The sequence below is a fragment of the Stegostoma tigrinum genome, chromosome 8, assembly GCF_030684315.1.
Source record: "Stegostoma tigrinum isolate sSteTig4 chromosome 8, sSteTig4.hap1, whole genome shotgun sequence".
NCBI lineage: Eukaryota > Metazoa > Chordata > Chondrichthyes > Orectolobiformes > Stegostomatidae > Stegostoma > Stegostoma tigrinum.
The window spans coordinates 46,125,362-46,138,922 of NC_081361.1; the positions used below are offsets into that span (position 1 = coordinate 46,125,362).

The following is a 13,561-nucleotide window of genomic DNA, read 5'->3' on the forward strand; positions in this document are numbered from 1 at the left end:
CGAGGAACACAGCAGGCCAGGCAGCATCAGAGGAGCAGGAAAGTTGACGTTTCGGGGCAGGACCCTTCTTCAGTTATTAAAGCATGTTAGCCTTTTCTTAAGTAATGTGGCATTAGAGGGCTATTCAAAATGATTTGGATCACATTATTATTTTAATGAAAGCAATTGTAAAAAGGAACAAGACAAAATTCTGAGGAGAACTGGGTGTTGATGTTAATTTGAGCTCAGTCACTGAAAAATGCTTAATTCAATAATAATTATTTTGTAAGTCTTCAGATCACAAGTAAGTAGAGTAAGAGTAATATAATTAGCCATTACTATATTACTGAATGCTGAATTAAATACTAGAAATGAATATTGACACAATAAATGCAGATCTGGTTTAAGACAAAAATACTTGAAGGGATATTTTCTTAAAGTGTCTGGCAAACATTGTTTTAACTACGAAAGGAAAAAGAAGTGCTTGAAAATCTTTTGCACATTGAAAACTTCACATCAAAGTGCTCAGAGCATGGAATTAATGTGTAATTTTGTGCATGTGTTTTAAAATAAAGAAATGTTTGGCTGACATTTAAAATTATACTTCTCTGTTTAACACATGAATTGATTGAGGTTGCAGTTTTTAAAAACCAATTTGGATTCTCCCTCCAGTCCTCTGTGACTATTTTCCTCTTTGTATTCTTAACCAAAGATTTTGGCTAGAGACTAATGTTAAATGAATCATTTGCCAAGCACTATGCAACACCACATGTTGTTACAGGCAGGCTTTCATTCTTTAGATTCTTTCAGCTACTTAATTTAAACATCTGGTAGACTTAACAAAATCAAACTTTTAACAGATGATGCTTTTTAAATTGAAATCTTAGCACAAGCCAAACCTCAGTAAAATAAGTAATGCAAGGATTCCAAAGCCAAATTGATACCAGATAATGTTGAATATACAGAGTTCAGTTATTATTAGAAGGTGATAATCAGATTGAAGGTTTTTCAGGTGAAACTTGTTTTTACAGATGATGCCAGAACCACTGTGCATTGCCTACATTGATTTTTTTCAATGAAGTACACGCATTGTCTCACGCATTGAGAATTAAAAAGCAAATGCGCAATTTATATTTAATGGAACTTGCCCTTTCGCAGATTTATTTCTTGCTTGAACACAGCAACATCTGTGCATTGCTTGCTTCACTATTCATTCAGCACTGTCAGTCAAAGTTTGTACCTGTGTTGACCAGAATCCTACAATGAAGAGGCTTACAATGTTCAATTAGTCAGAAGAGAGCGTCAATTCAATGATAGGTAAAGTATGTGGATCAATTTTTCTTAGTGGTTACAAGGCTGCTGAATCTATATATTTTGCTCATTTCTACCTAGGATGGCAGTTGATAGTTTAATGTGCATCTTTGCCCCTTGTTTCAGAGCTCTATTGCAAGGCTGTAATAGTGTTCTCTTATGATAAGTATTGCTGAAAAACAAAGACCCATTTCTTCATAGTTTTTCATTTTAAACTTACCAGAACATTTCCCAAGTATAATCATTCAAGAGGGAAACCCACATTTATTTTGTGTGAGAGGAAACTGTGAATTTGTTTGCTGGTGGGCTCTGAATAGAAAAGACATTGTCAAGGAGAATGCACCCATTAATGATGACTGACAGTTAACAGCTAGGCTTTAAGTTTTTAAACCAGGTGAATTGATGCTGATTGGTCAGCGCATTACCCTGAGTGAATGACTGTCAGCTAACTTGCATGCTGGCTCATTACTCAAGGGAATGTCCTGATCAGTTAGAATCAATTTGCTCCATTTAAAATGTAAACCAAGTCTCGTGTGAACCTGGGTGAATTCTCCCTGGCAAAACGTCTACTGACAAGAAGTCTACTTGCCACTAAGTCAGCATTCTCTTTTTTCATGTAGAATGAATGTTGGTTTAGCCCCTGAATTAGCTTCTTCTGAGATGCCCTGATGACTGTAAGATGGGGAGCCTCGAGAAAATGCATCTTTTTTCAGCAATAAGCAAATACTATATTACAAAACATAAGACAAACAATCTTGTTACTTCGAACTGTTGACTGAGTTCCTCTAGCTGATTGGCTTTCAAGTGTTTATTTTTCAAGATGGTTGGCCACCAGGACTAAGCTACAAAATCAATCAACTTTGCTTCATTATCCAAAAGTGGGATTAATGCTTTCCCTGGTGGTTCTCAAGGCAGTTATACCTGAGCCGCTCAATCACAATGGGATTGTAAAGATTGTTATTTGCTATATATGCAATGATAAAGTCCTTTGTCATCAAGAAGGCAGCAGAATACAGCTTATGGGCTGGGGCTCGTCAGCTCTGACTGCTTTTCCTTCCCTTTTTTTAAAAAAAAATTCTTGTTTTTTTCTTATCTCTCACCTCCTGTCCTGAGCTTGGACAGAATTGGCAGCATTGAGGGATTCCTGTATGGGCCTCATTGCAGCAGTAAGTGGGCCCAGCATGGATTCCGGTGAGCCTGTACTTTCTTTTCTGGGCTGAGCATGGGGCCTGGCATCGGAATTGGAGGCTGCTACATCGGCAGGAATGACATCGGTAAGGTAGGCTGTGGGGCGATGGGTGATGCTTGAGAATTGGTGACTTTGATGTTGGTTGGGTCTGGCATATGTGGCAGCGAGGCAACGGAGGAGGGTTAGTAGCACAGGCATCACTGATGATGAGCTGGCTCAGGACTGATGGACTCTCTTTAGGCTCTATTTTTCTACTTTCTTTCCCTATTTTTAAACTATTCAAAATGGAGCCAGACAGTGGTGACATTAGAAAACTTTATCCCTGTATTTTACTGTTTTTGCGCTGCAAAATACACATGACAATAAATCAATCATTCATTCATTCATTCATTCTCAGATATTTCAGGAGGGGAGAAAAAGTATGTGCGGAATAAGGGGAAAATCGATGAGTCATCAATTAAGGATCGCCAAATATGACTCAGACTGACACAGCCCTGCTGTGGTTTTCAAAGACCAGCTCAGCATGCCTGGAGAGAAAGCCTTTCCTGTTTACTAAAGCTCTTTGTGGCTTTCTTGTGCTGTTGTGGCTACAGGAGTGGGGTCTATTTTTCCTCTGAAAAGAAAACAAATTCCCCTCATCTCTGTCTTTAATGGATGATGCCTTATTTTTAAATAGTGGCCCCTAATTCTAGGCATTCACACATTTTTTCCCACATCCATCCTGTCAAAACACCTCAGAATTTTACATTTCAATTAAATTGTCTCTTATTATTCTAAATTCCAATGGATACAAGATTAGCCTGTGTGACTTGTCCTCAAGACAATTTGCCCTTTCCAGCTATTACCTGTCGAATTCATTTGCATAATCTTATTTTCCATTATTAACACCCAGACTCTCTACAAGACAAATAATCATTTTGTTAGCTCTCTTCTGTTTTAAATAGCTTGAGCAACTTTTCCTGTCATTATATTTCTAGCTAGCTATCTTTTGCTATTTAATTTATCGTTCCCTATTAATCTTTCACTGAATTTGTATTCTGTTTATTCTTATTATAATTCTTTGCTCTATTTTTATATTCTGCCCAATCTTTCCATCTGAAACCCATCTTTACATATTTGCTGGATAATAAAATGTGAGGCTGGATGAACACAGCAGGCCGAGCAGCATCTCAGGCGCATATATTTGCATGCTCTTTCTTTAAGTTTGATACTATCTTAAACATTTTTTTAGTTACCCACAGATGTTTGAACCTCCAAATGGAAATTTTCTTTCCTGCTGCATTTGTGAAATATTTATCAAAGTGCTTGCCTAATTTGTCATCAGAGGGTGAACCTCTATGCAAGCTCATTGCTAAGACTGTGCAGTGATGTTGGGGCACAGAACGAAGACACAGTTTTCACTCAATTCAAAAAAAAACTAGCAATTACAGATCAACATGTTCTAGAAATATCCAAATTAGACATTGAAATTGAAAGTTAGCAGCTGGGAATCAGAAACAATAAACAGAAATTGCAGGAAAAGCCCACATCTGGCAGCATCTGTGGAGTGACAGCAGAACTAACATTTTGGCTCCAATGCCCCTCCTTCAGAAGACTGTTGAAAGACAACATCTGGTGCACAACATTAAAAGACCTGAACACTTTACAGATAATGGATGAAATGCATATGCAGTGACTGATGAAAATAAAACACACTGGAATCATTGCTAACCTAAAATATAACTTTCTGTTTTAAAACGTTACATAACCTGTACCTGTAATTGGTTAGTGCAACATTGTTTTAAATGAAAAGGGGAATGTTTGAAGAATGGCAATTGTACATAATGTATTAACTGGCTTGCTGTTGTTATGTGAAATTTACCTTTGATATTGCTATCTTTCATGTTAGTTTGTGGTAGCCATTAAACGCCTTAAACAAAGTCAACTCCCAGCGCTTCAAATAACACCATGAGATCTTTGAAGTCAGCCAGAGTTACCAGCATTCAGTATAACAGCTCATCCTGGTGTGACATCCAAAAACATCATATTTTGTCAGGATTGCATTGAGGTAACGTAGAAAAGTACAGCACAGTACAGGCCCTTCGGCCACAATGTTATGCCAAACTTTTACCCTCATCCTCAGGTCTATCTAACCTCCACCCTGACCTTGTACTATCATCCATATGCCTATCTAATAGCTGCTTAAATGCCCCTGAAGAGGCTGACTCCACTACCCTCTCCGGCAATGGATTCCATGCTCTTACCACTCTCTGAGTAAAGAACGTACATCTGACATCTCCCCTATATCTACCTCCACTCACTTTAAAACTATGCCCCCTTGTAATCGCTACCTCCACCCTAGGAAAAAGTTTCTGGCTGTCTATCTATACCTCTAATTATTTCGTACACCTCTCTCAAGTCACCTCTCATCTTTTGTGGTTCTAAAGAGAAAAGCCCTAGCTCTCTCAAACTTTCCTCGTAAGACCTTCCCTCCATTCCAGGCAACATCCTGGTAAATTTCCTCTGCTCCTTTTCCAACACTTTCACATCTTTCTTGTAATGAGGTGACCAGAACTGGACACAATACCCCAGATGTGGCTGAACCAGGATTTCTTATAGCTGGAGCGTAACTTCATGGCTCTTGAACTCAATCCCTCTATTAATGAAAGCTAACACATCATATGCCTTCTTAACAAATCTATCCACCTCGGTGGCAGCTTTCTGGGAACTGTGGACAGGAACCCCAAGATCCCACTGCTCCTCCACACTGCCAAGAATCTTTCTGTTAACCCTATATTCTGCTTTCAAGTTTGTCCTTCCAAAATGAATCAGCTCACACTTTTCAGGGTTAAACTCCATCTGCCACTTCTCAGTCCAGCTCTGCATTCTATCAATGTCCCTTTGTAACTGAGAACAGCCCTCTGCACTGTCCATAACATGACCCAACTTTGTATTGTCTGAAAACTTACTCATCCATCCTTCCACTCCTTCATCCAAATCATTTACAAAAATCACAAATAGAAGAGGACCTAGAACAGATCCTTGTGGTACACCACTTGTAAGTAAACACCATGTTGAATATTTCCATCCACTACCACCCTTTGTCTTCTAAGGGTCAGCCAATTCTGAATCCAATCTGCCACATTTCCCCCATCCCATGCCTCCTTACCTTCTGCATGAGCCTACCATGGGGAACCTTATCAAATGCCTTACTTAAATAGCACATCCACTGCTCTACCTTCATCCACATGTTCGGTCACCTCTTCAAAGAATTCAATAAGTTTGTGAGGCATGATCTACCCCTCACAAATCCATGCTAAATATCACGAATCAAACTGTGCCTTTCCAAGTGTTCATAAATCCTACCTCTCAGAGCCCTTTCCAATAATTTGCCTACCACTGATGTAAGACTAACTGGCCTGTAATTTCCAGAGTTATCCCTATTCCCATTTTTGAACAAGGGAATGACGTTTGCCTCTTTCCAATCTTCCGGCACTATATCCGTGGACAGTGAGGACGAAAAGATCATTGCCAAAGGCCCTGTGATCTCTTCCCTTGCTTCCCATTGAATCCTTGGACAAATCCTAGCAGACCCAGGGGACTTACCTATCTTCAACTTTGTCAAAATTCAAGTACATCTTCCTTACTAACATCAATCTCCTCTATCCTCCCAGCCTGTAACAGCCTATATTAAATAGTGAAGTCCTGGTCCAAGCTTTAAACTCCAAAGATTCTGATTCAGAGTTAAAGATTTGAGCCAGTCTGACCACTATGGGTTAAATTAATGCTTGAGCAAATCTACTTACAGAGAACAAGGCCTTAGCCAAGATTTTGCATATATCAAATTTGTATGCATGTGGATTTGAATATATTCCAAAAATAAATAATGAGTCGTAGGGTTGTGCCCTAAAGTTTGTTCTGTCACAGCAATCATACCAAATCTCCCAACCTAAAACACCAATGTTGTTTCTAAAGCCAATGCATAATCTTTATATTTATAGAAAGGACTTCAAGCAAGGAGAAGGTCAAGGCCTGGTGACATAAAACATGTCTGAAAATGTGTATATGGATGGATATTTATTGGAACATGTGTTGCAGTCCACATATTTCAAAATACTTTAAACACTGACATTTAGCCCTGGTTTAGGAATGGCAAATATATTAGGATCTAAAAGTATATCCAGCTTAAGTCAACGCCTGAATTGTTTGCAAACTGCTTCAGGTCAGCCACTTGATCTCCTCAAGATCTAGTATCAGCACCACATATGAGCTCAGGACCAAATTATGTTGTGTAGATTTTTTCAGCACATTAGCATGCCAGAATAGTTATTAAGGTCATGTACATAAAACAAAGCTTTCACATCTCTGCTGGAATTCATTTTCAAGTAATGACGGAGAAGCAGGGGTGTAAGCTGTAACAAACTGAGCATTTGTCTAAACAAGGTCCTTTAACTTTATACCATGCTTCCAAAGGACATCAGATGCTCAATGATACTGCATTAAAAAGGATGGAACTACAAAAGGATGTATTGTTTGTCAGTCTGGTGGCCAAGTTCTAGGTAAACCTGACTTGTGCACTCTATTTACTATTACATCCCTAAGAAGATAGGCAACAACTAGAAAACAGCCCTGCAGTATCTCAGGCATGCCGACCAGTTTTCCACTATTGTTTCCCTTCGATTTTTCATCTTGAGTTTATTCTACATATAATTCTTTATCAGCTGCCAAAGCTTTTAAATAAAACAGCCAAAGTGTTCATTTGTCTATAGTCTGTTCTCAAGTGATTTACTGCTTTAAGTTATCTTTACTGACAGTAGTTATAAACCAGTCGCTGTATCTACATAAAACAAAGAATAATTAATTATCTAGCGATTAATTTGTTGCCAGTGAATACAAACAACACAGATGGAAAATAAGTTGAGATTACGGTATAAGATGCAGTAGACAGATATCTGACATCTGAAAATTCTTTCCCTCAAATCAGTTTCTTTGAAACGATTGTCTGAAATATCAACTCAATTACAGGTTATACAGATTCCTTTAAAAAACAAAAAGCCCAAAACTCAATTCATTTCAAATTCCATTGTACATTCACACATTCGTTGCAGATATATTAACAACAGTGCATAAATGAACAATTACAAACAAAAAGAACAGTTTTATCAGCAAAGTAAGAGCAGTGCTATCTTAGCAGAGAGATAGTGAAAGGAGTTAAGTAACTCTGCACTCCCACAGCTTTCTTCCCTTCCTGATTAACGGAAGCGAACCAACATCTCTCCCCCTCTATCTGACACTGATACATCTAATTTAAACTGGACTTAGTGATGTGGCCATGTTCATCAGACTGTAGTCTGCAGTTCTGGATGTTGATAGATTCTTTACAAGGGACACATACAGAGTTTTGAGAAGGCCAAGAACAAATATACAACACAAGAATAAACAACTGCTTATATCATGCACAACCCCAAGGCCTATATGGGCATTGGAGTAGAAGTGGGCACTGGAGACTGTGATGTTCCCCAGGTAGGGAGTAAGAGCCCCCAGCAACTCAGTTTCCTCACTGCATTGTCCTGTCAGCCACATGATCAAGACCAGAAGTTACACGTAAATATTTTGACTCAGAAATGAGGCGTCAATCAACCATTTCCATAGTAATTGTGAAATACATCTGAGAGGTTATTGTGGGAGAGTTGACAGAATTCTCAAGCGATCAAGCTTGGAATGTGTAAGCTAAGCTGACACTACTGCACAGTACTGAGGTAAAGACTTACAGTCAGAAATGTAGATTGATATCGACTCAAAGTCAAATGAGATGTGGTGAGGAGCTCATGGGTTTTTTTTGTCACCAAGACTGCGATCAGCTTCTTCCAATACTTCCCTCTGTACCCCCATCCAGCCAGGAAAATGTTTATTTAAGGCCCCACCCACCATTCCAAGGTTCTGTCATTCCAAAATAGTTCTGAAACCCCCAACCGTTTGACTCAGCTTGTGCTCAGCTCCCTATTATCTCCACATCTGGCTCAGGATCACATTTTCTTTTACAATGCTTCTATGAAGCTTCTTTGTTTATTAAGTTGTACAAGTGCAAGCTGTTGTAGGACATGCGTATAACTTGCAAAATCAGCATTCATTACCCATTCCTAATTCATTCTGAAATAACTGCACAGAGGCTGGTATCCCACCATCAAATCATCCTTTACTTACACATGTGTAGTACTTGACATTGGTCCAGCCTCCTCAGAGCCAGTTCTCAGAGTGAGCAGAACCTGTGACACTCCTATTTATAATCTGTCAGCCAGGGCTCCCTGATTGACAGCCCTAATCAAGGAACTCATATTCTATGAGGTCCATCTGGCTGACCTCGTTAATCGCTACACATTCATTTATGTTTTGTCAATTGCAGAAAATCTTTAATCAAATGTATATGATCAAGTTGTTTCCAGTTGCCTATGATGAACCACTTTTAATGTGAAAAGGTCAGTTCACATCTGCAAAGGGAACAAATAAGTTAGAATTTCAGTTCTTCAGAACTGGGAGAAATTTTACATGATGTGTGCGTGTATTCGCCCTTCAATTCGAATTGGAATCTTGACCATCAGCGACTTTTTCCACTTCCAATGAAAGGCCTACACCAAAAGTGCTAACTTACTGTTTTGCAACCCAATTCCACAACAGGGAACTGTGCTCACATGTGCTAATGCTCAGATATCAAACTTATCGCAAGTTGTAACTTGATGCTTTGCACTGTTACAAAGTGCCATTCTTTCCTACCACAACACTCGGATTTTGGCCAATTTACCACCGAACGTTTAAGAATACAAATAGCAGAAGTACCGGAGTTTTGATATGTAATATAAAGAATTGTAACTATTCTGAGACACACACTACACATCATTGGGTGTGGGCATGATTTCCTGATTATTTTAAATAGGCAACTCAGTCACTCAGTGCCAGAGTAAAATACCAACCATAAAAAAATGGAACTATAAGAACTGCTTCCTTTGTGCAGACATTTTCAGCATATATTTTTCCATCGAAACCGATGAAAGCTGAAGAGGCCTCTCTGAGGTCTGGAAAATACATTTTGGCAGATCAGTTATGGGTCTTTGCAATGGGCCTATGTAGATTTAGTTAGGGCTGAACAGTTCATGCATTGGCCAGCACAGACACAATGGACAGAATTTTACTGGCTCTCCAGGTATTGTGGAAAGAAGGAAGTGGACTGGAAAAATAGCCAAGAGCCACATCAACATGATTCCCTATGTTGACCCGCTGACTTTCCCCAGAGTCTGCTGCCTGGTTTAACCAACTGCCCAGCCAAGTTTGCTCATTGAAGGACCTGTTAAGTCCCATTTTACAGGGCAAATGCTATTTTACTGTTGCCAGGCTACTGGTATGCAGAGTGGCCACCAACTTCGTGGAGGCTGCCTCGTGATGGAATTCAGGGACTTACTGGGAACTGAGGCTCCAAGTCTCACACAGGACGCTGCAGGCAAAACAGACAGCCCCAGGGACCCCAGTGATCCCTCATGACAACTGTGTCTGGCAGGTCCTTCTGGCCTAAGGCATTCTGCATTTAAAATTGAGCTCATCTCTACGATAGCATCTCCACCTTGAGGTGCTCCCCAGAGCTTCCTCAGCAGCATCCACTTCTCCTCTAAATGGACAAGCAGCTGAGTCTGACCAGCGCTCTTACTTTAAATGGCAGACTCTCAGCCAACCAAAAAGGAGGCCAGCTGCGGTAAAAATGGTAAGCCAGTCATGCTGCAAGCATATGTGAACACAGGACTCATTTTCACCCAAGAATAGAGTCCCAAAGTCCTTTGTAATAACTGGCACAATGGGCATAAAGGCCACCTTCTGAGCCACCAATCTTCTAGGTACCCAGACCTCCAACCTAACCTTTAGCTTCTGAAGAAGCTTTCACATCACAGGAGCTTTGATAGCCCAAACTCTCACACAACAGAAACTGGTGGAAGCACAAGATTGAATTTGAATGCTAGAAATGCTTTATTCTGCAAGTGTTCCAAATGTTTCTGGAAAACTACAAAATAGTAGACCAGGACCTGTTGCCAGAGAATCTATCACTGTTCCATGTTCATACCAACTGGAAGCTTGAATAAATTTGGATAAAGATATCTTGGATATTTTCAAATAGCTGATTGTGAATATTGATATCAAACACTGTGATGGAAGTTTTGCACAAGTTTCTATTGTGTACATCCCATTTCCATTTCAAACTTCACAAGAGTTCTCCAAGTTTAAAAAAGCACATCTACTCTGCATACAGTCAAAGTGATTTTACATTTATTATTTGAGTCTTTCTGATTCTCGCCTGCCTCCTCATGATTGTGATCCAAATCTGTTGACCATACTCATGACCACTGACAACCATAGATCATTCATAACATCATTCAATAAATGCCGCTCCTTGCATGGAGCACAAGACCCCAATCCTGGACAAGCATAATGTCAAAGACGAATCAGATAATTTCACAGCCACATTCAACACATTCATACCTAATGCAAATAGCTTTACATCCCTGCACACCAACCTATAAGATCTCCTCTGCCAGGGTTAAAATTAATCAGACGCAGAGATTGCTAGTGTTTCTTCCAAGACAATGCTGGAGTGTGCCTTATTAAAACAAGCAAATTCATAAATATTTATAAATACAGATGAATGAGCAGAGATAATGGGAACTGCAGATGCTGGAGAATCCAAGATAACAAAGTCTGGGGCTGGATGAACACAGCAGGCCAAGCAGCATCTCAGGAGCACAAGAGCTGACGTTTCAGGCCTAGACCCTTTGTCAGAAAAGGGGGATGGGGAGAGGGTTCTGAAATAAATAGGGAGAGGCGCACTGAAGATAGATAGACGAGGAGATAGGTGCAGAGGAGAGTATGGGTGGGGAGGTAGGGAGGGGATAGGTCAGTCCGGGGAGGACGGACAGGTCAAGGGGGAGGGATGAGGTTAGTATGGAGGAAATGGAGATGCAGCTTGAGGTGGGAGGAGGAGATAGGTGAGAGGAAGAACAGGTTAGGGAGGTGGGGACGAGCTGGGCTGGTTTTGGGATGCAGCGGGGGGAGGGGAGATTTAGAAGCTGGTGAAATCCACATTGATACAATTGGGCTGGTGTAGAGCTCTACACCTTGTTATCTCAGACTCCAGCACTGGCAGTTCCTACTATCTCACAGTTTTATTTTTGATGTTTACTTACCGTTAAGCGTTGCATCATAGTTTGGCGTTGTCAATGACTAATCAAAACACACCAGACAGCACAGACTATTGTATAACTACTGGAGGAGGTCAGAAAAATATCGGGGAGGTCACAATGTATTGGAAATGCTGCCAGGACATCCTTACCTCCTGCAGGACCTCCCATGGCAGCAAGATCAAGGGGAAATGCCAGACCAAGTACAATCCAAATATTTTTCAATGGCAAAACAGATGAAGGAACAAATATTCTTCAATGGCAGAACAGGTGAAGAAACACTATGTATCTCACCACCTATGAAGGTGGAAGACAGCTGCAGCAGCAATGGGGTTGCAATCACATTGACAAAATATATCACGAACCCATCAAGTACACGTGGGCAATGGGTGGTATGCTTAGGTCCCCAGTTTAAATAAAGCCACAGGCAGGCTTCTGCCATTGTCTACATACCAAGACCTGTAATGATGGAGAACTGGCAATGGGTACAGGACTAGGAATGTGGGAGTTGTGAGCCATACGTGAAAAGTGTGTGATGGCTGTTGGATAACTGCATTGGGACAGAGGTAACATCTGTGACTGAGCAGTCCTCCTCAGCATACCATCCCCTCACCTCAAATGGGAAAGGGGCTAACGAAGGTGCCCTAAAAATAGATTGTCTCCCTTTCTCCAAAAAGTGATCACAATGCTGGGATAATGGGAACTGCAGATGCTGGAGAACCTGAGATAACAAAGTACAGAGCTGGATGAACGCAGCAGGCTGAGCAGCATCTTAGGAGCACAAAAGCTGACGTTTTGGGCCTGGACTCTACATCAGAAAAATCTTTTCTGATGAAGGGTCTAGGCCCGAAACATCAGCATCTGTGCTCCTAAGATGTTGCTTGGCCTGCCGTGTTCATCCAGCTCCACACTTTGTTACCAGGGATCACAATCCTGTAAGTTTTCAAATTTCTTACAATTTTAGATAGGTGCATGTACATGCAAGGAACGGAGGGATATAGACCCAGGACAGGCAGAAGGGATTAGTTTAATTTGACATCATGTTCAGCATCATGGGCTGAAGGGCCTGTTCCTGTGCTGTACTATTCTATACAGCACTTTGTTAAATTAACAGTCTGAAAAGGCACAATTAATTACTTATAACCTGCAGTCACTGCTTTCATGCTAACAAATGCATCAACCATTCAGCATGAGCAACATTTCAGAATTGAGATGAATGATCAGTTAATCTGCTTTTTTCTGTTGATTGAGGGAGTAATGTTGCTGGGAGCACTGAGAAAATTCCCTGATCTTTAAATAGCATCGTGAGAATTTTAATATCCACCTGAGTCACGGGTTCAGAGGCAGACTAGGTTTCAGTTTAATGTCTTACTTAGTACATGAAAGTACTCATCTGGATTATGTACTACACCCTGATTTATGAAGTAAGTTGCATGTGAAAGAATAAATCAGCCAAAGCCGACAATGAATAAACAAAACTCTCTATAAAGTACTTACGTAGATCTCCAAAAGTTCCCTTTGTTACTTTTTCAGCTCTTAGCACGGACACAGTTAATCTGTGGGAAACTTGATGTTCAACCTAAAAACAGATTGGAAATTAACAGTTTAAAATCATGTAGAGCCCCTCTCATCAGGTTCTGTATTTTCAGTTTGTTTCAATATTAGGAAATTGGATCCACATATAATTCATGCCTTAGTTTTCGCAGTTATCAGAGTTAGGTGCTTGCCTGTCCTTTAAGTTTGTCAAGGTATAAGGTAGATTGATAGGGAATAGGCTCTTTTATATTTAGTGGCTCCATAGTTCAGAACTTGACTGAGTGACCCGCTCAGTGACCCACCAACCAATCCAGTTACATCAAAAAACGTGGACAGCCTCATCCTGAGAGAG

General features: G+C 40.3%; 1 protein-coding gene across 2 annotated transcripts in view; it reads right to left on the bottom strand.

Annotated features, from left to right (window-relative positions):
- Window positions 1–13,561, bottom strand: part of LOC125456152 (cytosolic phospholipase A2) — a 126,352-nt gene that overhangs the window by 77,899 nt on the left and 34,892 nt on the right. For both annotated transcript variants that reach the window (XM_048538937.2, XM_048538938.2), the window contains exon 3: window positions 13,171–13,252. In XM_048538937.2, the coding sequence (XP_048394894.2) occupies window positions 13,171–13,252 (82 nt within the window). The remainder of the gene's footprint in view (window positions 1–13,170; window positions 13,253–13,561) is intronic.